This window comes from Poecilia reticulata, linkage group LG12, assembly GCF_000633615.1.
Source record: "Poecilia reticulata strain Guanapo linkage group LG12, Guppy_female_1.0+MT, whole genome shotgun sequence".
Classification (NCBI taxonomy): Eukaryota; Metazoa; Chordata; class Actinopteri; order Cyprinodontiformes; family Poeciliidae; genus Poecilia; species Poecilia reticulata.
In genome coordinates, this window is record NC_024342.1 from 4,297,751 (window position 1) to 4,324,118 (window position 26,368).

Here is a 26,368-nt window from a genome sequence, read left to right on the forward strand (position 1 = left end):
CACACACACACACACACACACACACACACACACACACACACACACACACACACACACACACACACACACACACACACACACACACACACAAGCATGCATATTTATTTAAGATTAAAAAACCTCTGCTGTATCCAAAAATTCGAGAGAACTAGTTTTAGCTTCACCCAATTCAAATTTTGTAAAAGAAAATCTGTTAAGTACCTTTTGCTATCCAATTATTAATTGATTCATCCAACAAATAATCAATAGATCAGCCAAACACTATTGATGTTAAGCAGAAAGGGCTGTGCTTTTCATATGTTGATGTTATAAGTATTTACTTTATGCATCGTTTGCTACAAATGATCGCGTGTTCACTAAAGGAATGCTGTGTTGTTATACTTCAGGCAGTACAATATTTATTTTCTTATGTAAAAAAGGAATTTTATTATTTATTTGCATACTTAAATGCATTTCTAATATTGCATAAAAATAGCTCAAGTGAAAAATCTGCAGAATGTGCCAGTTTTTTCTGATTGTCAAAGTTGTTAGTTGCTGCCCTATTAAAATTACAATCATGTTATAGCCTTTTCTTGTAATTTTTTCATACTGTGTTCAAAACAAACAGATAAAATAGTCACTGAAGGACTTTTTAAAAAGAACTGTTAATTACTCACATTTTTCTTTGCTACTGTTGTTGTGCAGAAACTCTCCGTCGGTGCGGGTGTTTGGGAAGTCGTCTTCATCGTCCTCCACAACTGAAACAATAAAGAAGGATTCAGGCTGGACGGCACAAACCACAAACAGGTGATTTGCTACAAAAGTCTTTTCTTGTCAGAGTGTCCCTTAAGGTCAGGGTTTCTGGACAGGATCACGCCTAGTGGTCATCATAACCGACTGCAGGGCACAGTGGACCAACGGGGCTGACGGCCCTCTGCTGCCCTGGACAACATGACAATGGTCTGGTTTCATCCTCAGAAGGGAGGGAGAGTCGGAGAGGAAGACAGGGAGGGAGGTCAGGAGAACAAAAGCCGGGTTTCATTCATTGTGGTCGTCCAAGTGAAGACTGCCATCAACAAATGCTAAGCCGGCCAAGACGGAGAAGCACTGAGGGGGCTGATTGAATCACTGCTGTCTGAGTCACAAAACACATTCCTTCCAAGATTTATTGCATATTTCTTCCTCCACAATATTTCAGTCCCTGCAAAATGTTGCAATGATTCTTTTGGTGATTATTGCAGCCTAAAATTATTGATTTTGAGGCATCTTTGTCAAAAAGTTGTAAATGTTACAAAAAGTTTAAACTGGTGCGCATAACTTTCCCTTTCATTATCTTCGTTTTTCCATCAAGTTTTTATCCCTTAGTTCAGTGTTTCTCAACCTTTTTTGTGCCAGCGCCCCCCTAGCCTTTATCCAGGTCCCTCACCGCCCCCACCAAAGAATTTGCAGGCTACTTTGCACTGACTATTATTTTATTATTAATATTACTATCACTATTGTAGATGTTTTTATTTTTATGCTTGTTTCTGTATTTATCATGAAAAATAATTTCCCAGAGAACAAAAAAGTTGTGAGAATAAAAATTATTTTCACAGGCGTCTACGAAAAATGCAATGAACATTCAAGTTAAAATCGGTAGGCCTAACAGCAGCCAATCAGAGTGGAAAAAATATTTTGTGCCATTTTCTAGTTGTTAAATCTTGCACAAAATGACCAGATAAAAGATGTACAACATGCCAGTTTAAACTTTGAACTATTTGCAAACAACTGAGSWCTGCAACATTAAAACATGGATASAACTGTAACTACATTAATCATARCTCTTCTTCTCTTCAGTGTTTGTCAGTTTCTGGTGGTGCAGCTCTGTGCTGCCTTCAGGAGAATGGGACATCAGAGTATCATCCATAAAATTTCACCCACATGGCATTTATTGTGCAAACCAGAGCTTTCAGTGGGAAAACTAAAGTTCCAGATCCTTTTAATGCCATACAAATATGAGACAGCATGATTGGTCAGATTTGTGGAAAAGCTGCACTTATTGGTGAAAATTGCATGTCTGCACAGAATTTACAAATGATGAGTGAATTTGAATTAATAGTTGCAATCATGACATCGAATCTTCCTGGAGGAGCTGATTTTACAACATTTCACCATTAAGTGTCAGGAACTCTTAACCCTAAGTTAGTTTGAGGATCCTGTACCAATCTGTGCTTTCCACACACATTGAAACACAAACAGTAGATGGCTAATTACAGACTAGCTAAAACATACATAGATTGTTGTGTAAGCTGTTTATTATTGCTTTTTTATTGTCCTATCTAAAGTTCAAAAGCTCTAATTTGTTGATTCTTTTGAAGCCAAAAGTAAAACTCTCTGTATTTTCTGAAAGAAAAAAAAAAAAAAAGCATAAAAACAAAGTAGTAATTTAGTTGGAGCAAATTAAAAAAAATTACTTGTAGAGCATAATTTCCTGACTTCATATTTCACAAGAGAAATGAATATGCTTTGGATTCATGTTTATTGGTGGAATTAATTTCATAGTCCACCTTCCTGACCGTTTTTAGAGCTCTACAAGGTACTCTGACCATATAAAGTCCATATTCCCATCACATTATTTTTGCTTCTTAGTGGTTCTTACTTTTGTCTCTCTGCAGCTCGTCCTTGGACACATCGGCACAGCTATCAAAGTACTTCTGCAGCGTGTCCACCTGCCTGCACAAGATGTCTCTGAACGTCTCCATCTCGGCCAGCTTCTCTAGTAGACTGTGACCCTTCTGGGGAAAAAAATGAAATAAAATTATGACCCATATAGAGCTTTTTTAGTCTGGATGACTAACTTTTTTTGGTGAAATTCAGGGAATGCAACAATCATGATTATTTTCTTTTGCACCAATTCCAAATTCTGAAAAACTATGATAGCACTTGTTTTCCTACCTTCTTCTTTTCTAAATTAGTGTAGAGGCAATTAAATATCATTGTAAAAATAGGGTTTACCATTTAAAATAATTACAGATTTGACATATTAAACCTGTTTTAGCATGATGTGTTACAATGCAAAAACAGTTTGTATATTTTACTGAATTTAGATGCTTTACTCTGGGATTGTCTAGTTTGCATTTTGTTCTTGTTCTTAGCTGAAAATCTACCTCCCACTCTTTTGTCACCTGAACAAACGGCAAATATGTCTTAGAAAATACAGCTTACCAATAAATAGCTTCTTACATTTCTGCTCTCTGACTTTTCTTGTTTTTTCCTTTTTTGAAAGATCTCATCGATACTAGAAATAGCCAACTTTGAGTAGGTGCACTGAAGAGCGCACCTACTGGAAAAAACATCAGATTTTTCACTTCAGAAGAGTAAATACCAATTTAAAAACTTATCACCTTGAAGGAGGACGTGGAGGTGGCAGAATAGCCACTAGTGGCTGACGTGAGCGAAAGCATGGAGCCGTGTCTTCGCAAACTGGACTCTGAGCCATACCCAGAATCTGCCTGAGAAACATATGAAATAAATATATATATATACATTATTCAGGTATCAGATTTCAGTCAGGTTATTGCATTGCTAACTTTCTTTTGTTTAAAATATTTTATTATTTCTGCTAGCTTTCTAGCATAATTTACGGTTCCAGTATTAAATACTAGTCATCTTTAAGTTGCTATAACAATAAATAAATAAATAAATAAATAAATAAATAAATAAATATGCTGGCAACATTTGGATGTTTTTTTCATGAACATCTTACAGTATGAGGCAATATGAGCAGAATCAGTGATCACAGCAGAAACACCTTTCCTGTTATGTAACAGCCTGGCTTTAACATCCCTGACAGAACAAGCAGAAAGCTACACTCAGAAACACAGATGAGTCTCTTTACAAGACAGCTTCTGCCACTAGGGGGCAGGGCATGCAAACGCACATGACTGGGGATTTAGAGGAGACGGAGGTAACTATCGGTCAATGACCAAAAGTAGCTCTGCTTGTGTTCACATGGATGTCAGAGAGTGGTGCTTGTCCTTTATCCAGCATACTGCTGCCCTAGAGGCTGATTTGGTGTTTGCATAAAGAACCCCTGATCTATTAAAAGAGGAACAAATAGAAAGCAAATAATGATGCATGATTAAAAGGAGCATTAATCACATGCTGGGTCAGCTGTAGAAGAGCTCCAACTCTGTAATAACATGCTAAGATGCACCAAAGAAAATTATGAGCAATAATAATGACCACACTTTAAACAATGATAAATGTTCCTGTTTGAGGCATATGAAAGCACTGTAACAAAAATGTTTCTCACAAACCAGGAAATACAGAGAGATTTAAGTTTTTTGCATTATTATTATTGTTATTATTATTTTTCAGTCTCTGGGAAGCGAGTGCTGTTTCCTGTTTAGACGTCGCAGGTCATTCTGGTGTTTGTTGTGTTCGCGTTAATGTTTTGGGTCTCCCAGGCGACCCTGGCTGGTCTGAGTAATGGTGGCTGGGAAGGAAAGTGCAGGGCCTCTAGAAGGTTTTGAGCGGTGAGTCATGATGGGAGGAATGACTGTGCAAAGCAATGTTGCTTGGATAAGTGGGGGTGAGGGTGCAGAAAGGGGTTTCCCCAAACCAGGCACTGTGTGTGGGCAGCATGTGGTCGTGATGTGGACCTTCACTGTCTGTCAGACAGACCAGGTCTGTAGTAGGAATTTTAGTTTGACTTATGATGGTCTTCTGTAAAAGTTTTATTTAAAGTATTCTCACCCCTGACATTTTTTCATATTTTGTCACAGCAAAGCTACAAATTACAATGGAGTTTATTGGGTTTTTTTTTAAAGGGCAGTATTATGCATTTTCCAGGCACATACTGCCATTTTATAGCATAACTATGTTGTTTTCAGTTCATAAAAAGTTTATTTTGTAATCTGATGCCTTGAAATTGGGCCTCCGTCTCTTTAAGAAACTCCTGCCCTTTCTGAAACTCTGCCTTCAGGAAGTGATCACAACATGGCCCCACTGTTAAACCTTTAACAACGTTTTTATCAGCGTTGCACTGAGAAGTAGCTCTTATATGATAAGCTCAACAGATTCTACCAGGCGTTTACTAATTGCTGCTGGCTAGTCTGAAGGAATTGAGTGAGGGAGTTGTGGGAGAGAGATGCTCTGAGAGTCGGAAGCTCAGAAGACTGTAAACTGCAGCTCTGAGGAGGAGCTTCATTGTCAAAGGTCCACCCAGGTGTTTTTCACAGCTGAATGGTTGCCACAGGATTCCTCAGAAATGCATGAAAAATGTAAGGCAACACTCCAAGTTGTTTGTGACGAGGGAATAACATAAAATAACGAAAAGCTCGAAAAAGTCATACTGCCCCTTTAAGAATTTTTTTATGTGACTGTTATAATGTACTGTGGGGAACATTTATGCTATATTTATCTGTATTCTTTTTTTACTTTTGTAACCTGGTATATTTTTATTGATAAAAAAAACAAACTTATTATTATTATTCTGTTTTTGGTGGAAGAAACTTGTTAACTTGTCTGTATTGCACAGTAATATTTTGTATTTATATTGATTGTACCCTGAGCGACTACAGATGAAAACTAGCCTGTATGCAAACACTGGAACATGTTTAAATGCACACAGACTCTTTGGAATAAACAAATAACTTTTTCGGAAAGAAAAATCTGAAAAGGGAGCCGTTGTTCTGTAAGGTACTTTAGACTAAGTGTCAGACCAAAACAGGATAGGTGATATTTCCGTGTTTCTGAAAGGGTTGGGTCATCGAGTTTCTCTTGTTGCTCGTCAACAATAGGAACTAGAAGCTGCTCCTTTTGTCAGCTACCCTAAATAAAAATGAAGACGGCTCATTTCACTCTCCCTTCCTCACCAGGCTGTTCACCCTTTACACCAACGATGAATCTGCAGAACAATAACGAAATAATCAGAACGCATGCTGCTCAGCTGGATGTTTTCCAGGCCTTGCCACCTCAAAAAACTGGGATTGAACCGCTCGATTACCAATACATGCTTACGCAGTTGGTTTGTTAGTAATATTTGATCGATCACACATGCTTACTATCAACAGAGAGCAGAGCTAAAGACACATAGTGACAGAACTCCACCAGAACTCCTCAAACGCACCAGTGGTGAAGGGATGATTATTGTTCCCTGGATTCCTCCCTTCTGCCTCCTCCCTTCTCTGATACTCTAACAGAAACACACACACACACACACACACAATGAACACACACATTCACAAATCTAACCAATGTATGACGTGGTACTGACTTGGCTCTGGTTTTTTGTTGAGGTCGACTGCGTGTGTGAAGGAACTTACCCTGTGTAGCTCGATGAACTCGATCCACTTGTTTCGGCGCTCGGGGTCTTGCGCTCGCAGGTACCACACGCTGTCGTTCACGCTGATGTCCAGCCGGCACTCATCAAACTCATGTGGCTAAACACAAAACAAAGTACACACACATACAAAACAATAAATAGGTTAGTTACCAAGTCTCGTTTTGTTAATTAGATGGATGTCTGATCGATTTATATGACTGTAATCCAGAACCAGACCTGATGGAGTGGGTGGAGTTTGGGGACATTGCCCTGGACTGGAAACAGTATTTTTTTTTTAAACCTCAGAATGGCCAACTTTTTATTATTGCCATTTTGATTTCAAACATTAAGGGCTCCCACACTTCCTGTACCTGTGCCCTCTGACACCAGCACTTTTTTAGCCGTTACTACCGTTTAATCCATTGTTACCGTGTCTTAGGAGGTTTTTCCCAAGCCGCCTTTAAATGTAACATGAGCGTTAAGATGTTGCCGCTGGTTTTACACCTGTGCTATGAAGCAGCAACGGAGATCTGCTGCTGTTGTACAGTCGATGCAGAGTGTTAGCTAAATTATTACATCCATGCTAATATATTATGTTAAGCTTGTTAACAAGAACGGGCTACTAATGTTATGTTATCTCTGGTTGATTTTGAATTTAAAGAAATTTATTGGAAACATTAAATTCTTAGATTTCTGCAATGCATGAGTTAATGTTTATGCTAATCTGAACCCAACTATTCACCATTTTCTACATGTCACTGTATACATAGCTATTGTTGATTTTGTATTAACATGGTTATCTTATTTGAAAGGTTACATAAACGTTGTTCAGGTATACAGTGTTTTGGAAAAGTATTCATACCCAAAGAATTTTTTATTTTCTTCATTTATTTGTATTTTTTACAGTAATAAATGTACTTAATACATATTTTTGCTGCTTCATTACATCTCTTCTGCCAAACAACGACTTTTTGTTAATTGTGAAGTATATGTAATGCATCAATGAAGAATCGGTTTCTTAATCTGACTAACTGGAAGCACAAAAAAAACCCACTTCATTACTAGAACTTGAAATGTATCTTGTAAAGCTTGCCTTTGATCCTTACAGCATTCCACTGAAAGAAGCAGCTATTTTGCAGTACAGAGCACGTTTCTGAGCAAAACTGTAAATCTGTACTGTGTGTGTGTGTGCGCGCTCAGAGATAGAGAGGAAGGGAGAGCAATTATCCATTTAGCATTAAGAAAATAAACTGGGATGTTTGAAAGGACAGCTCTACCGTTAGTACCAAGGTTAAACTGCAGCAACAGAGTAGAATGATTTACGGTCGAGACCCTGGCGTGTTTAAGCACAGTCATGGACACAGAGAGAAGAAATGAAAACTGAACACACACACACACACACACGCACACACACACACACACACACACACACACGCACACACACACACACACACACACACACACACACACACATATACACACACTTTATTAGCAACTGTTGGCAAAGAGGGGAAAAAAAGAGCAAAACTAGTGTAAATGTAAACAAAAAAGAGGGACAGAGACTAAAATACTGCTATTTAATTTTATTAATGTCCCTTTGGGATCAGAAAAGTGTTTTTGAATAGTTTTGGATTCATTTTACTGAAAAAGTCACTCTGACAAACATTAGCAAGTAATCATTGCGATCATCAGCTTTACATCTTAGCAAATCAATAGAATATTGAAAACATTAAAATGATCCTAGATGCCATTTCAGATATGCTGCGTGAAACAAGAAAGTCCATTTAATCTTTACCAAGGGCTGGATGGTTGTGGTTTAGCTAGCATCCTTGCAGAGATACAGGAAGAGGAAGAACAATCGAGGAAGGAAGCAGAGGTGGCAGATCCACAATCGCAGCACAAATATCCTTTTGTGCAGACATGTTTAAATAATAGTACTAGCCGGTTACAGACAGAAGACGTTGGATGTGCACTGTGGTGGCACATTTGTTCGCTAGGCAACGATGACAACATTTGTGCTGATTGATCATCTGTGGATGGCACGGTGATAACATCATGGACTGTAAAGCATAGCTGGTGGACAAAAAGAGCCTTTCGCACATACAGTCACATTGCAACAACACACTGTCATGGATTTTATTGATATTTATGAACTCCGATGAAAAAGGTATTTTTTGTGTGTGTGTATTTTTTAAAGACAATAGCTGAAAAGTGTGGCATACATCTCTGCCTGTCAAGATGAATTTTGCTGGACGATAAATTGTTCCAGAAGTTATTGCGATAAACGATAGGAAAACAATCCTATCGTTTCAAGTAATGTGGTGATAATAGCATAGTAATGGAAGGGGTCCTCTCAAAGACTAATAAACTTTAACTTCTAGTGAACATTTAACATGAACTGGAAGACATTTGAAATATTCAACAACAGAAACAACAAATAAAATGAATTCGAAAAAAGATCTAGTTGAGATCAAAGCATCAGACTAAAGACTTTTGTCATCCAATTTTTTGTAGAAAGAAGAAAAAAAGAAAAACGATAAATCATGCAAATTGAAATTATTGAGTTTGTTTTAATTTATCATGCGATTGATTGATCATGCGCTTCTCTTGGTCCACTGGGGTTCATTTTTGCTTCAGAAAACAATCCGATTGGACGCTGAAAAAGACCATTATTGTGTTCAAGCAGTGCTAAAATATGTTAGCGAAGCTATTCAAGCCTAAATTAGCATCTCAATGCTAATCATGTAGCAGCAGCACAGATACCTCCAACGCTAACTCCAGCGAGACCAATGTTTATTTTATAATTTTTTTGCCTGGTATTTCTACTCTACCTTTTACATAAGATCCCAATCAAAAGTGAAAAAATTGAAAGGGGTATGCATACTTTTGCAAGGTACTGTAAATGCACAGCAAGTCAAATCTAACACTAATAAAATAAAGGAACAAAGACAAAATCAACTATAAAAGGCTACAAGATGTTCCAAAAACGCTTTTGTTAATCTGTATAATAGCTGCCGTAGAAGTTTAAAGGTTAAAGTGAGGAGTTACCAAGAAGAAAGCTTGGCCTGTAAGCTACAAGGAAACAATCTGATTAATTTGGTATAATGTAGAAATACACATTTCAGACATGTATCAGTGGCTGAAATGAAACATGCTCCCGAGTAAAAAGGAAACGAATGAAATGAGGAACACACGCGAAGCAGGAAGCGATCCACTATGATGCCCGTCTGACTCACTTTGCAATGCCCTCATACCGAATGTGGAAAGAGGACCTTGTGACCGTGAGGGAAGGTTTAAGAGATTTAAAACTCTTGTTTACCGGCAGACACATATCAAATGAGAAGGAAACCTCATTCGTCCTCCCGCTATACATCCCCTTCAGCTCACAACTAATTATTATTAAAATAATTTAATGCTATGCTCCAACTTTCTACACCCGTATAGGAGGAAGTCAGGTTTGAACATTAGATGGAAGGTTTTTAAGGAAACCTTCAGTCTTGGTCGTGCTCGGGTATTTAGCGCAGGAAGTAGCATGATCCAAAAACATTAAATGATGAAGGTAAAGCATCTTGACCCAGTCTCTGTTCTCTTCAGACATAAACTTCCTGCGCAGCTTCAAAAGAATCCCCTCCTGTCCTCTCTCATCGAAAGGAGAGGACAAGATGCCGTCTTAAAGCAGCACATGTGTCTGCAGTCACAAACAAACRAAATGACAGAAACCAGAGTGGCTGAAATGGTTAAGGAACACAGACACACTGCGAGTTAAATAAATGATCGAAACTTTATAATCGTTATCTTGAACATTTATTCAAACATCCCAAACATTTTCTCATATTAAAACCACAAACTTTAGTTTATTTTATTGGATTTTGATGTGACAGACCAACACAAATAAGTTTAAGAAATATCTAAAAACTGTGCTGTTAGTTTGTATCCTAACTCTCTGGATCACTTAAATTAGATACAAATCCTCCTTGGTGTGTTTCCTTCAGCACCTCAGTCATGATAGATTGAGAGCATCTGTGAACAGCAATGTTTAATTCTTGCCATGGATTCTCAATGAATTTTACTTCATTGAGAAGTAAAATTTTTGGACTTTGATTGGGGCATTATAAACACATGTGCATATCTAAACCACCTCACTGAATGCTCTGGTTGCAATGTAATATTAGGACCTTTTAGAAAAAATAAAAATAGTAACAAAAAAGAAGAGTAAATTTCTGCCAAAAACCTCGAAGTTTGAGACCAATCTCAGAAATTTTCTAGAAAAAAAAAAACGTTGAAGTTTTTGAGTTTGAAAAGTCAAACATTTTTGACTTTTCAAACTCAGAATTTTTTTGGATACTTTTTTGGCACAAATTTACTTCTATAAATCCCTTATCTACAATGGCCCTAACACGCTGCCCTCACTATGGATCATAGTGAGGATTGTGGGTTCCTGGTGATGTGTGGTATTATTTGCTTTCTCCTAATCCTGCTTTAATCCATAACTCCTTTTTTAACTTTAAAAAAGTTACCATGCATCATTTTTCTTCCCCTAATTTTGCAACTTTCTGTTGGTTTATTAGATAAAACCACTAATAAGAAGCATCAAAGTTTGTGGCTGTAACATGAAAAAAAAAAACACATGAAAAAGTGAAAGTGATATGAATACTTTTGCATGCTATCCAAATGATTCAGGCTTCTCCTTATGACAGAGCACGAGGAGTATTGTTTTGCAGAATTGAGAACACTAAAATGAGATCATTACAGCTCCACAGGAGGGAGCAACGAGTCACCAAGAGGTCAAAGAGAAAGATGGGGCAAAGGGAAGGTTACATCAGGATGGATGAACGGCCACGGCAGAGCTATCTCCACAGACACACATTCACACTGAGGTTTGTTTATCTTGACCCTCCTCATAACCCCCACTGTGAGGGGAAGTCATGCGCTATGAGGAACAATCACATTTCCTGGCAGAAGACGCATTGCAAATTTCCTCAAAGCCTTACACCGAGTATATCTGACTTCTATTTCATCTCTGATCTACAGCGAAAGGCAGATTTATTCACATTCTGCGAGTCCATTTCAGAAACATCCAAACAATCCAGGTCGAATCAGCCACAGATGGAGCCGGCCTATGTTACTCACCAATTCCACTGAGGGGAGAAATTACAAGTAGGCCAGTGTGCTCCCGTTAGCTGACCGTGGAGCTAAAAATGGCAGCGGCAGTTGTCAGGGTTTGTAGTTGCGGTTGCAAACTTTTTCTTTTTTTGGCATCAACAGAAACATTTACAATCACATGAAAAAAAAAAAAAACTGAAACGCCTTCAAAAACTCTTCAAACTTTAATTTCAGAGTGATTTTTATGACAGCCATAGTTTTGTAAACATTCATAGGGACAGTATTATGTATTTTCCAGGCACATAGTGCAATTTTACAGAATTATAAAGTAACTATGTTAGTCTCAGTTGTTATAAAAATGCTATATAAATATATCAAATATGACTTCATTACTTAGTGCCTTGAAATTAGGCCTGCGTCTTTAAAATCTCATCCTCTTTCTGAAACTCCGGCTTCAGAAAGTCATCACAACATGGCTCCTCTATTAACCCTTTAGTAACATTTTAACCAGCACTGTTTGCCAATTGCTGCTGGCTAATCTGAAGGAACCGAGTAGGGGAGGAGCTTCAACCTCGAAGGTGGGGCTTGTCCCCCCACTTCACCCAATCGTTTTGCACAGTTGAATGGTTGTCATGGGAGATTAAACTATTTTTAAAACACACATGAAAGAATCAAGGCAACACTCCAGGTATGTTTTTGAAGAGGGAATAACATTATAACATGATATAAAACTTAGAAAAGTCGCTTTTCCCTAATTCTGCCCCTTTAAAAAACATTAGTATTTTGATACAAACATGTTTTGCTGACTATATAAAGTTTTTATTAGTTTTGACTGCATTTCTCAGTTTTTATGTATGAAATTGTACAAATGTTTGTATTTTGTGTTGTTTTTTTGTTGTGGTACTACTGATGAAAATTAGCATTTTTCTAAATCCAGTATATTTAATGTGCACTGCAATACAAATCAATAAATGTTAAAACTTAAAACCACTGACCAACTTCCAGCCTACATAACAAACAAGATAGGGTCCTATCTTGTTTGGAAACTTATTAACATCATTTAAAAATCAATTTCTTCGATGCAAAACAGATTCAAACCCTGAAAACATTTTTTTTTTAAGTTTACACTTCCCTTTCTAGTCTACAACTAAATAAAATATGTATTGCAAGAACTATTATGCTCAAAAAAAGCTACCATTACCAGGAGTAACATTTCAGTTTATCTGCTGCCGACAGGTGTAAAGTGGAGCGAGAGGTCAGGACCACAGAGCAACACATGGGGGTTAATATTTACACATGCTGGGGAAAAGATAAAGCTGAACAAATACAGCCAATAGCCAAGCCTGCTTTTCAGTGCCTGGAAACCGTCATTTATTAATTTCCCTTCGTCTCCATTTGGAGACAAAACAGACACATCTTGGGTTTCTGTCAGGAAAAAAACAAACAGAAAGGCCCACCATGCTGTCGACTAGTTTTAGGTGAATCTTTGGATGCTTGGAAATGTAGGGCAGAATGATGGGATAAGCTTGTGGGGCTTAACCTCGATCACTCCGTCATGCTAGCAGTCTGCTGCTACATTCGCAGCTTCATCCTGTGCCGTATTACAGCACACCAAATGTGTTGGCAGTTTCCAAAGCAAGCATTGCCACATGCCACGCTGTTGATCAGAACAAGCCACCTGACGTGTTGCTTGTCATCAAGTAGAACTGAGGACATAATTGAGACTTTGCAGTGGATGTTAAAAACGGTTGGAGGCCACCTGCAGTTTGAGAAGCTTCCTGTTTGAGATTCAAGAGTTTATGGCGTGAGAGAGAGACACAGCGGCATGAAAGGAAGAAAAGTCTGTTTTCTTTTTTAAAAAATGCTGAAGGAGTATTAGGGTCATACAAAGAAAAAATGAAATGATGAGAATGAAGTCGTAATTTAGTAGAATAAAGTCGTGATGCCATGTCTGTTAATTTTATGACTAGGTAAAAAATGGCAGGCTTTAATAAAAAGTGACCCAAACCCTGCTCAATTTGTTAAATCATGGTCAAAAAAATTTGAAAACTAGATTCCTCTCTTTTATTGCAGCAAACATTCAAAATCCTTTTTAAATTTTGAAGCTACAATCAAAAACATCCCTTTCCTACAAAAAAATAATAAAAATCAGACTACATTTGCTTGATTTTAGTTGGGGGTTTTGTTTGTTTTTTTCTTGGCCTGCCATTTTGTATCCCACGTGACAAAAACCCTGCAGTGGACGGTACTCACGGTAATCACAGCTTTGCTCAGGCAGAGGGAACCCCGGCAGCCATACTCCGTCTCATCCTGAGACTTGTAGTAGCTCAGCGTGTTGTTTTTCAGCACAACCCAGCGATCCTGCCAGCCATGGATGTAGTTTGTCCACTGAAAGGAAAGAAGAAGAAAAAAAAAAAAAAGACAAAATTATAGACAAACAGCTACTATTTTTAAAATTTGAGAACCAAGTGAGCAAACAATTAAATTGAAACACTTTAGTTCACTGAGCCTGGCCTCAAATAACATAATGACAGCATATTTTTTAAAACACTTTAAAATGTCTCATACCTTTATTTACATTTGCATGAAAATCCTATATTCAGCACATTACAACGGTAGTCACACCTGTTTTTTTCGCTGTGTTTTTGTTTCTTGCATTACAACCGAAAAGGTCAGGGTGCTTTCTTTGAATTTTGTGACAGATAAACGCAAAGTAGCACATAACTTTTATGGGGGATTAAAGCGATTACTAACATTCAACGTTTCTTTACCGCTACATGCAAAAACCAAACAAGAAGCTGGATTATGCTGTACATAGATAAGCTGTGAATCTGTATTAAGACTTAAATTGATTCTCACAGCCGTTTTCCATCTAATTTGTTTGTGATTTATATATTCATCAAGTAAGAACTGGTAAAAGTTTCAGTCTGTAGATGGGTCAAACTGGTAGATATGACTCATTTTTAAAAAAAATCTCACATTTATTTACCAACTTTGTTGATGTACAAACTAAAATGCAAGTAAAATACATGCAAGTTGATGATTTTGGGTTCAACATGGCAGAATGTGAAGAAGTCTGATGGATTTGAAATACTGTAGTATGTGTGAATGAGTTGGTTGCATTTCCCAGGAAAATCACCTGGGTTTTCATGCAGCACCCAGAGTCATTCATTTCCTTTGAATCTAAGACACTCATCTTCACTTCCTGTTTTCAAATCTCTTTTAAAAACTTTTTTTTTTTCCATTTTGAGTTGATAAGTTCTTTTTGCCTTTATCTGATGTGTGCGTTTTGAAACGAGAGTGTTTTTTAATGTTTTATGCCTCGACTTTTATTCCATTATTTGTCCTGTTTTTGGTCAAACGTCCGTTTTTCAAATGTACTTTATCAACAAGTTGGATTAGGCTTAACCTTTTCTCATTACAACTTGAGATTTTTGTGACTCTATAGTGGGATTTAGATGATGGGCAGAGAAAAAAGGCGAATATATGCAGGGAACAACTGCTTTAGCTTTAACATACGGGCCATGTGGCGTCGATTAATCATTAATCCTTACTGTAGTTATGACGTGCGTGGGGCTCAGACTGATCAAACAGGTGAGCTCCACTACATGTGGCTTTGCCTAATCTTACAATATGCTTGGTTAGCGGGTCAGCGTGCAATCTGTTTGGAGATAATCAGCGTATGGCGAGACTGATACCCCATCAGTTTCCTGGCAGCTTATCGAGTCAAAACTGTGGTCAGCCTGCGCAAAACCGAGCTTAAGACAACAGAGCAGAGGCACATGGAAAAAAATAACAGTGAGCTTCAAATGTTTGACACAGAAAAAAAGCAGAACAGAGGAAAACAACCTGTTGGTGTTTTAAAGGTGATACAGTCACCTACATAGCCAATCCCTTACTGTAGCTCGCTATACGCCTGTTGCAGTAAATCAATTAATCACATAATTAATTAAAACAAACTCAATGTCTATTTGCATGATGTATCGTTTTCCTCTTCTTTTTTTTCTTCTTCAAAAACTAGCTGGCAAAAGTCTTCAGTCTGGGACCTCCGGCTCAACTAACCTTTTTTTTTAAGGTTTTGCCTCATAATTAACTTGATTTGTTGTTTGTTTTGTTTATTTTGGATATTTAAAATGTCTTCCAGTTCCAGAGTTAAAGGTTCATTAGGATCAAAAATTTGTTTATCTTTGAGAATGCAATTTTGAATTATTTTGCCATTATCATATTACTGAAAAATGGGTTCAAAACAACAACATTATCGTTTATCATAATAACTTCTGGGACAATTTATCGTCCAGGAAATTTTTTATTGTGACAGGCCTACATAACTCTAAAGCCAGTATCTATAGTATGCCATCTACTCATACCTAATAATGCGATTAGATCCTTTTAAATTGTATTTACAGTAGGGCTGAAATGATTAATCTGATTTAACAATTATTGAAATAATCGTCAACTATTTAATTAATCGATTAATTGTTAAACTAAACAAAACATGCAATTCACTGGAAAAAAAACAAACAAAAAATCGATTGATTTTTACCCAGAAAGCAAAAACCATTAGTGAAATGGTCACTGGGACTGACTAGTATATATTCCATTGAGGGAAAGTAACTTTAACATATGAATTCCTCATATGTTCATAACAAACACGTGTGTTCATTTGCTCTAGCAAACAACCGTACTGATTAAATAACATAAAAGTCAAGCAGTTCCCTAAAAGTCCAACAGCAAAACAAAACACCCACAGTTTACAGGACACACTTCCTGCTAAAGAGCCCCCTGGTGGTTGAAGAAAAATCCACATATAAACCGGAAAATACAATATATGAAAAAAAATCTGAATGCTCTCTGGTATTGTTCAGAGGATCCAGCCCGCGGGCCGTAGTTTGGGGACCACTGATTTAGAACAACCACATGCTAGCCGCAGTCACGACGGAGAAATGTTTTCAAACTCATATGATGCAGCTTTTAAGTTGAGGGCTGTCGATCTGGCACTACAGGAGGAAAATAGAGCCGCTGCATTTAAGCTCGGTGTGAAMGAAACCATGGTTCGGCTTTGGAGACGGAGGGCTGCGTCCTTCATATATCCAGATTTATTAGGACGCAGCCCTCTGCTGGGTCCTTGTGGAAAACCGAGAGCAGCTTCCAGTTTTTTTGTTTGGTTTTTTTTTTTTCAAAAGAAAATTGAAGGTGCTAGTATGGTGCGCTCTATTGTCCGAAAAATTCGGTAATTGGTTTTAAAAGATTTTTTGGAAATGAATTATCTGCAAATAATGCCATCTTCGAGTGTCTTTGCTGTAGCAGTGACTAGCGGTGTAATCATGTAATTTTCTTACCACTAGATGGCAGTAGGTACAGAGCATTTTATATTAAAACAAGAGAATTAATGATGCATGGATGTTACAGGTAGCGGTGAGAACATTGTATCTAGCAAGACTGATGACAGTGATGGAAAAGACAGAGAAGCTCACCAGTAGTTGGAAAGAACATGGGTTCATCTCCCACAACATATCTGTGTGAAGTGAGCTTCTCTAGTCTGGCTACTATACAAACTAAAACCAGAGAGAGACAGAGAGCTGTGGAGGAAGAGCTTTGTCTTTCTTCAATTTCTGCCAGAAAATCAGCTGTGTTCATCCAAACATGCACAGGTTTCACACTAGGTGGGTAAAATATACAGATATTGACATTTTGTACATGTAACTCTTCATATTGTAACAGTGAATATGAAGTGAAATGTTTCCCAAATATTATTGCTTCTTTCAGAATAAGAATTATTTTCTGTATTCCGGCTATAAGAATGCTTGTGGATTAGTTTGTAAAACACTTTGAAGTTTTCTACAACTTCTTTAAATTTAACACCACAGTGTTATGGTTCTGTTCAGGTGTACTTTTGAAGTGGACGTGTTAAGTGCAATTTGAAATAAAAAATGTAAAATGTGATAAAAAGGCATTTTTGTGTTTATTTGATTCCTATTCAAGATACTTTGATAAGAATGACTATATATGTAATATAGGTGGCTACAGAGTATCTTTGTTTACATTTTTGGTTGGTGGTGTGCCTCGAGATTTTTTCAATTAAAATAATGTACCTTGGCTCAAAAAAGGTTGAAAAACACTGTTTTAGACAATGAAATGTTCATTTTCATGTTAACAAAAGGAATTTATTTATTTGCATATTTTAATGCATTTCTAACAGTGTATTAAAAGGCTAAAGGGGTTAAATGAAAAATCTGAAGAATATGACAATTTCTTTATCTGATTAATCAATTAATCGTTAAAATAATTGCTTTCTAAAATAATTGTGAGCAGCAGCCATAACCTAGAGCAGACATGAGGCATCTGTAATAAGCCCTTAAGCAGCACAACAACCACATGATTAGCAAATATAAAAGAATTCAACCGTAGTTTTTGACTTACCTTTATTTTTCTATGCCTCCTTTAGCTTCTACAATTGTTCGTACTAGAAAATATGAATACAACTGCAGTGTTGTTTTGTTTTTTTCATGTTGGACAGATATTTGACTACAGGCCTCCCACACTGCCTGAAAAAGTACAGAAGTTTTTACAGACTCTGAAAAGTTTCACTCCCTGTCCAAATATCTACACATTTTATTCATCCATTGTTTGTCTATTACAAATCCATCCACATATCCACTTCTCCATTATCCTTCATTATGTAGGGCCGAATCTACACGGATATGGGCCCCTGGGCTGCAGGCAGTTTTGGTGCACCATCTACTACAGGAAAATACTTAATAGGAAGTACTATCCAATAACATTTTTATTTAACCTCACTGATTGAAATTTATCAAGACATCTACAAATCAAAATACAGGATAAATGCCCATCCTGGTATTATCCCACCATCCATCCATACGTTTATTACACATTCATCCTTCCACCCAATATAAATCAATGCATTATCAATCATTTTGATCATTCTTCATATCCATTTTATTCATCTGTTCATTTTTTAAATCCATCATTCAGCCATCCACCGTACAGCATCGACACAATTATCATTCTGCTCATCTTAATCTGGGGTTTTTGCATGTCCCACATGCAATACGCTCCAATAATAGTGATCTTTCTCGGGAAATTTGATCTCGGAAAACTCTGAAATGAGATCTGCGCTGAATCCGTCCCTACTCACTAGGAAGCTAACAGGCATAGCAGCAAGGTATGTGTTGCATAGACAGCTCATGTAAGGGCTCTGCTTTGGGATCAGAGGGGGATTACCAGTCCTACTGTTATTGCTGCAACTCCGAGATAACCCTGCCCAGAAACAGACGGGTTATGATTTGTCATCGCTGTTCTTGATGACTTAATTTACCCACTGATTTTAGCACGCGCCTTCCTGGACTTGGGCAGTAATAGTATTCCCAGTTGGTACTGAAACTGAATGAATTGGATAATGTCCGGTTTGTAGGGAAACGCGACTTACCTTACTGAGTACTCCGCTGAACTCGACGACGCCAACAGTGTGCCCGTAGTCCTCTCTGGGCTCTATATCCTCCTCCGAGCCGGAGGAGTTCCAACTTTGGTTGTCTGACATTATTTCTGAATACTCGACTACAAATAGAAACAAAACCAACGAGGCATATGAAACTCAGAGGAAGCAACAGTTCAAGAATCCATGCTGAGCTGCTACTGACTGATTAATAGCTCCGCGCTCTCGGCGAGTTAAGCAAAAAATAAAATAAAATAAAATAATATAAATAAAAAATAGCCGAGGAATACAAAGAAGAGTATCTCACAGCGGGAAAGCGTCTGCTAGCTTCAGAGGTTTCCAGCCATTTAGTGGTCAAAACAGCGCAGGTAATGAAAACATTAGCCGAGCCCAAGAAACGATAGCTGTCAACTCCGCTAAACAGACTCTCCTCTTCGGCGAAGAGTGGCAGAAATGAATAGAATAAAATTAAATTAAAATGCGTTGAGGGCACGCTTCGCTAGTCACGAACGATACGTCGCGGCCTCTCGGAGGAGCGCAGTGTCCCCGGCTGTGTTTTGTTTGTGCTCCGAAAACCATTGACAGCTCTACTCCCCCTACGCCACAGCAGTCGGAGCTTCCCTCTTGACGGCTTGAAGGAGCGCGTGTTCCAACTTGTGTGTTACGCAGGGGCGCTGGCCCCAGAGTGACGTCACCAAATCCACTCCTAAATCGGAAGGAAGCTCCTCCCCCTTGTTTATGGTTCTCAAAATAAGTCGGAGATGCACGAGAATATGCCAAGAGTTACTGGAAGGGACTCAGAGGACGACTGGCAATGATTACAAAACATTAAAGACAGAAAATACTGAGAGAAATGCGTCATGTTCCACGTTTTAGAGCCTCGCGTGGAACAAAAAGCTCCAGATACAAAGCATTGCTAAAGTATTTATTCCCTTTGAACTTTTCCACTTTTTATCACATTACGAGAGCTAACCTTTATGTATTCTATGAGGATTTTATTTGATTGACATACACGAAGTGGTGCGTAATAAAATTGAAAGGACAAAAATTCAAAAACAGTCTCAGAAATAACAAAAATATAAAAGCTTTGCATTGAGCTCAACATTCTTTTCAATTGTTTTGCTGAGAACAGTTTCCTTATTATTTAAAGTACATTAACAGTGCTCCATCTGAACTTCTAACACACTAGTCAGAACATGCCATTTTAAATCTGTTTTCAGTTTTAGAGCTTTTAAAAATTTGTGAGATACTAGCAAGACACTTGTTTCACTTATTTCAGAATTAAAAGGCAGCCATTAGCATAAATGACTTAAAACTTTTTAAGATGAGGGGAAAAAAACTGTCTGTGCTCTGATCACATGTACTGAACCTTGTGGCACACTAGCAGAAGCTACAACTATCATTACTTTTCTGAGTTAAGCCCTGCTGAACTCTGGTTCATGAAAACACATGACTGGACTTTATGCAAGTTCAACAAGACCAATGAGAAAACTTGGCACGGATATCACATGAAAGAAATAAATGAAAGAACTTGTACTTGGTGTCGATTTAGAGATCACTAGAAATAAATAAATAAATAAATACACACACACACACACACACACACACACATGCAAGCACGCACGCACACACACACACATCCACACACACATATATAGACAGATAGACAGATAGAATATATACAATTCATTGGACTTCATGGCTAGTGGGTAGTGTCAGCAAATATGTATTGATCGCATTCAGGATTTGTAATGGACCATTTGATGGTGAAAACTCTTATGTAATTTCTTGAAATGTTTCTGGCAATACCCACACAAATAAGCTTATTGAGGACTGAAATACACACTGAGTGTGTAAACCGTATTTAATGCAACAACAAATGTTCATTTCTTTCTTGTCCTTATGCTAACCGCTGGTAAGCCTGAGGCGATTTACTCTGCAGCACGTAGACCAACTCATGCTTCTCAGGCCGCCACACACACACACACACGCACACACACACACACACACACACACACACACACACACACACACACACACACACACACACACACACACACACACANCACACACACACACACACACACACACACACACACACACACACACACACACACACACACACACACACACACACACACACACACACACACGTAAACACACACGTAAACACACACACTGTATTTGGTGAATTTCAACAAATTAAAGGAGAGAAAAGAGAGAGTGTTCAGGCGGATCATGAGGTTTGTGGGTTTGCCTGTTTTCAAGGAAGCCATAAGATTTCAATTAGCAGCACAAGTCGACTCCCTGCGCTGGCAATAAAATTAAGTTAGAGTGGGAGAAAGCTGAGGTTTCACCCACATCAGTGTTGTGAGTTTTAAATCACTTTGCTGGATTCTATGATGGCGTATTAGGGCTGTTGTCGATAGAAAACAAAAAAGGAGGAATTTCTGCAAAAATAAAAATAAAATAATAATAATAATAAAATAAAAACCTCTGAAATCACAAGGTTAATCTCAGAAATTTTCTCAAAAAAAAAGTACATTTCTGAGTTTGAAAAGTTGAACATTTCCTTGAAGAAACTCAGAAAATTTTAGCTCAATCTCAGAAATCTTCTAGAAAAAATATGTACATTTCTGAGTTTAAAATGTTAAGCAGTTTCAACTTTTGGACATTTTTTAATTTTGAAAAGTCAAAAAAAAAATTGAGATTAATATTAAAATTTATGATTTTTTTTTCACCAATTTCCTTGCTTTTTTTCCAGGAACATTTCTGTGATTAATTCCAAAATTTCAGAGATTTTTTTTTTCAGGCAAAGTTTTGACTTTTCAAACTCAGAAATGTTCTTGTAAAAACAAGTTGTATTTACAAGAAAACAAGTTGTTTTTACAAGAAATGTAAAAATTCAGCAGGAATTTAGTCTCATCTTTCCTTTTTTTTGTACAGTGGCCCTAACATTCCATCGCAGGATCCACTTCAGCTTCAAAGTACTTGTTGTCAGCCTTTCAGACTCAATCATTTAAACTTGAACAAACTAACAGGAATCAGAAGGAGATCGTTCTGTTTGTTCTACACAATCAGAGAACCAGATGGCCTGGCATGTTCCAACTCTTTATTCTCCAAATCTCTCAGGTAAAAAAAAAAAACATCTGATCTGGTTTTCCCTCAGCCAAACCTTTCTGTTTCACATTAACAGCCTGTAAATCCTGCCGGTCGCCCCGGCAACGTGCCCTGATTCTGTTTTCTGGCTCTGCCTGCATGGGAAAAAAAAAAACAGGGCTTGCTGTTTGACTGGAGAGGATTTAGGCAGTTGATGTAATGACATACAAATTGTTCCTGACTCAGTGAGTCTGTGATTCATTTAGAGAGCCAGAGAGTCAAGGACCATGACTCAGGCTGGGCTGATCGAGCAGTAAACTCATTAAATCACATCCTCTTTCCAGCCCCGCGTTCCCTTTAAGTCAGCAGGAGTGGCCAAAAAATAATGAAGGAAGCAAAAGGATGGATTATCTTTCCTCATATCAATCCAGGTATAACTATGCACCTTTTTTTGCCACACAAAAAGCTAGTTTACTTTGAACCAGTTGTGTAAAGTGACTGCTGAGAAATGATTTCAGGGAAGCCAGTATCCATGTTGGTGTCTTATATAAGGAATCCTGGCTAAACAGAGCTGGAGGGAGATTTTTACTCCCACTGCTGGTGGATTTGGGTTACTGCACACAAAGAAATATTTTCTGCTCCCTAAACTCTTGTTTTGTTTTGGCATGTCCAAGGCAATTCCCCCCCTCACCCCGCCAAAAAATTTTACCAAGTAATCCTATGTCCAGTTTCTGGTGCAAATATCTTAGTACACTTGAAATAAGGAGAAAACTAACTTATAAGTAACTTTTCAGAAAGATAAGGAGTGTGTTTAGAGTCAATAATTCCTTAATATTGGTTAAAAAGAACTTGTTCGGTTGGCAGATTATTTCAGTTATAACATAGGTCAAATGTTTTGTTATAAGAGAAATAATCTGCAAATGGAGCAAGTAATTTTTCATCAATATTAAGGAATTATTGATGCTAACCAAGAGCTTTCATCTTGCTGGAAAGTAACTTGTGAGTAACTTTCCATTGATCGCAAGTGTACTAAGATATTTGCACTAGAAACTAGACTTTTTTTTTGCTTTTAAAGAACCATCATTTCTATTTTTAGGGTTTAAAATAAAGGTAAAAAAAAAAAGTTTAGCAGAAAGATAATGTTTTTTTTCTGTGAGATAGAAGATGATGTAAAACAATTATTTAAAAAATCCACAGATTCCAACTTCATGACAGGAAAAACAAATTGAAAATCATATCTCTGTAACTTCAACTGCCATTCTTATTGTTCAAAGCAAATACTGCAGGAAAATTAATTAAAATTGACAAGAACCTGAACTTTTTTTTCCCCATACCATCTATGTTTAAAAGATTAAGCTGGTTCTTTTTATTTTTTTAGCCAAAATTATTGAGAGCCATTGTGGAAGATCCAAAGCTTCATTCGTAAACAGAAAGGGAAGCTGTGGATGAACTGTGGAAGTTGTGGTACTCTTGGCACGTTTTGCTCCGGCGGTCAGAGCAACTTTCAGTTACGTGCAGTTGCTTCTGCAACTCAAAAGCGTATAAACCCCTGTTAAATTGTCAGGTATTTGTAAAGTAAAATAAACTTAGCCCAAGACTCATTATTTTAAAACATTTTCTACTTAAAATGTGACATATTCTGTCACCTTTATATATAAAAAGGTCAGTCAGGGAGAGCAATCATCTGACAGTCCATTTACAGTTTACAGTCATAAATTCATGGCTGGCGGGATTTAATTATCTAGCATGTTCCTGTCATCTTGTAGTATATATAACATGCAGCCGTTGGTTTTTTAACCCCACAGCATGTTTTATTTAATGAAAAATCAGTTAATTTCAACAAACAGTGCCCAGATTCTTCATCATCATCATCATCATCATCATCATCATCATCATCATCATCATCATCATCATCATCATCATCATCATCATCATCATCATCATCATCATCATCNTCATCATCATCATCATCATCATCATCATCATCATCATCATCATCATCATCATCATCATCATCATCATCATCATCATCATCATCATCATCATCATCAGACAGTATACTTGTCAAAATATGCTGTGGGTCTGCAGTCACTATTACTTGCAGTTTTGTAACAGACTTTTTGTATTTCTCTAAGAGTTGTACGTCTGTGTCTTTGACTACTTCTACCAAGCAGAAGAGAAACCAAAAGTAACAAGTCAAATAAAAAAAAAATTCAAATTTTATCTGACAAACAACAGTTGTTGTTGTTTTACCTAACAACAACAGGAAATATCCTCCTAGTATCAATATGATGTGTCTGTGACCCAAATAAATGCTATGTAATATTTTTTTTTCAAATTATGAGATGTAAAACCAACAAATCTGCATTTTACAGAGATTGGCGTATGAGTAAAAAAGTATTTGGTAAAAAAAAAAAAAAAAGTAAGAGTAGGGATCAAAACAATCATTTAATAATGAAAAAATACATAACAGATTGAAATCTAAAGTTATGTGGAGATGCTGAGATGTTAAAGTCCAAAATGAAAAGAATTAATATAATTAAAATAATAAAATCAGGCAATGGAAACATTTTTCAAAATCAGTTTCTTTCAATATAAAACTAAACAAAAGCTACACACACGTCTGTCTAGTGAATTTTTGGTTAAAACATTATTTTCTTCATTCAGTGAAGTTATTATGTAAATTTTACTCAAACAGGAGTGGTGAGACTTCATAATGAAACAAAGAAGTATGCTGTAGTAAAAACCCTTATAAAAGTGCATTTTGTTTCCAAAAAGTCACTGAGTAAATGTAACTGATTACTACCCAACTCTGGTTTGCAATTGTGCAACACTCTCTGATTAACAAACCTCCGAGGCGAAAACAGCGGGATTTATACTGAGGTGAAATGAAACTGGATTTTACATCAGAGTATCAGAGTGAAATGGGTTGAAACGCGACGCTGTCTGAACCTTTTTTAGATTTTTATCCAGAAAATGTCTGAAAACCATGTTTCTTTTTCCACTGCAGCCTTGTGTGCAGGGGTGAAAGTAGTTTAAAATTTTTGGGGGTACTATGACGAAAAATAAAAAAATAATACATATATATATATATTGTGCACAGAAAGGTAGCAAGCATTTTACTTGCACACACACACACACACACATACACCTACTAAGACATGCTACTCTGAGTTACTGACATCGTGGAGATTCCTACACACGTCTACATCTTGAAATAGCACCTGATCCAAACTCTTGCCCGAGTTTGGGTCAGTTTGGGTTTCTTGCTCTTGAAATCTGCCTTTGAAATACAATCATGAAGCCTTTTTATCCCCAAGGCTCCTGAATGACACAAGCCAAGAACTTTTGGGTTCTGGACCTCAATAAAATTATGCATAAGTGCAGGTCTGGATCGCTCTTCTGCGTTTGTTTCTTATGTTTGGTAAAATAGTCACAGCATTAAATTGTTTGCGAAAATTAATAAAAATAAATATAATAAGTCACAGACTGTTCCTAGCACTGTGCAATGATTAATACATGAATAATCCTAATGGATTAATAGTAATTAAAAATAATAGTGGATCAAAGGCTTCAGAACATTTATACCACAGCAGGTATGGAAAACCACAAAAGCAAAAATTAAATCATATACAAATCTATTCATCTCTTCATGTTAAATAAATAAAACGTGTCAGCTTGAGTCATGCAGATCTGATCTGATCATTTCCATAGCAACGATCAGAAGCAAGGTGTTGCACCAGAAGTCTAGTGAGCTCACTGATGAGGTCATAGATGACATTATGCACATCACAGTAGATCAAAGAAGTTCTAATGCTTGAATATTGGAATCTCTAAGCATCAGTCAGGATCCAGACAGGAGTTTCAGATTTGTTTATAGCAACAATGTTCAGTTTTGCGACGGCGCTTGTTCCCCTGATATTCCCGRTTGGTTGGGGCATCGGAYATGCCGTGACGACTGGGATGAAGAAAGTGTGYRATCGTTTCTTCCCAGGGAAGGATTCCAATGAAGGATATGATCAGGATGAAGAGGACGATCTGTTTAGGAAAGGATTTCCATCCACTTCCAAAGAACAAACCGACCCGGCTGGGGAGGATTGTTCTGAAAAGGCGTTGGATGTTGGGACCTCGGACTCCATCTCGTCCTCTGTACGAGACAGTACAGAGGATGATGGTACTGTCTCTGGACAAACTGACCCGGCTGGGGAGGTTTGTTCTGAGATGATGGTACAGCGTGAGGGTGAGACTGCAGTCGCAGAAAAATCTAACCCATCTGGTGAAGATTTGTCTGGAGCTGACCTAACAGCCGAAGCTGTGGCTGAAGTGACAGCCAAAGCTTTGGTTTCACTGGTCCCATCCTTGCAGGAGAGTCCTCTGAAGGCCACTTTCACAGGGTCCTTTGACAGTATTGAACATTTGTCTGAAAA

At 37.5% G+C, this 26,368-nt stretch overlaps 1 protein-coding gene across 3 annotated transcripts in view; it reads right to left on the bottom strand.

Moving 5' to 3' along the window:
- The window catches only part of LOC103473286 (collagen type IV alpha-3-binding protein-like), a 25,851-nt gene extending 6,341 nt beyond the window's left edge, over positions 1-19,510 (bottom strand). For 2 of the 3 annotated variants that reach the window (XM_008423395.2, XM_008423394.2), the window contains exons 1-6: positions 18,837-19,509; positions 13,643-13,777; positions 6,288-6,404; positions 3,363-3,470; positions 2,618-2,753; positions 657-737 (exon numbers count right to left, since the gene is read on the bottom strand). In XM_008423395.2, the coding sequence (XP_008421617.1) occupies positions 657-737; positions 2,618-2,753; positions 3,363-3,470; positions 6,288-6,404; positions 13,643-13,777; positions 18,837-18,947 (688 nt within the window). In that variant the 5' untranslated portion in view covers positions 18,948-19,509. Of the gene's footprint in view, positions 1-656; positions 738-2,617; positions 2,754-3,362; positions 3,471-6,091; positions 6,158-6,287; positions 6,405-13,642; positions 13,778-18,836 lie in introns of all 3 variants that reach the window. The other variant, XM_008423393.2, reaches the window with a different exon arrangement.
- Positions 19,511-26,368: the final 6,858 nt, after the last annotated feature.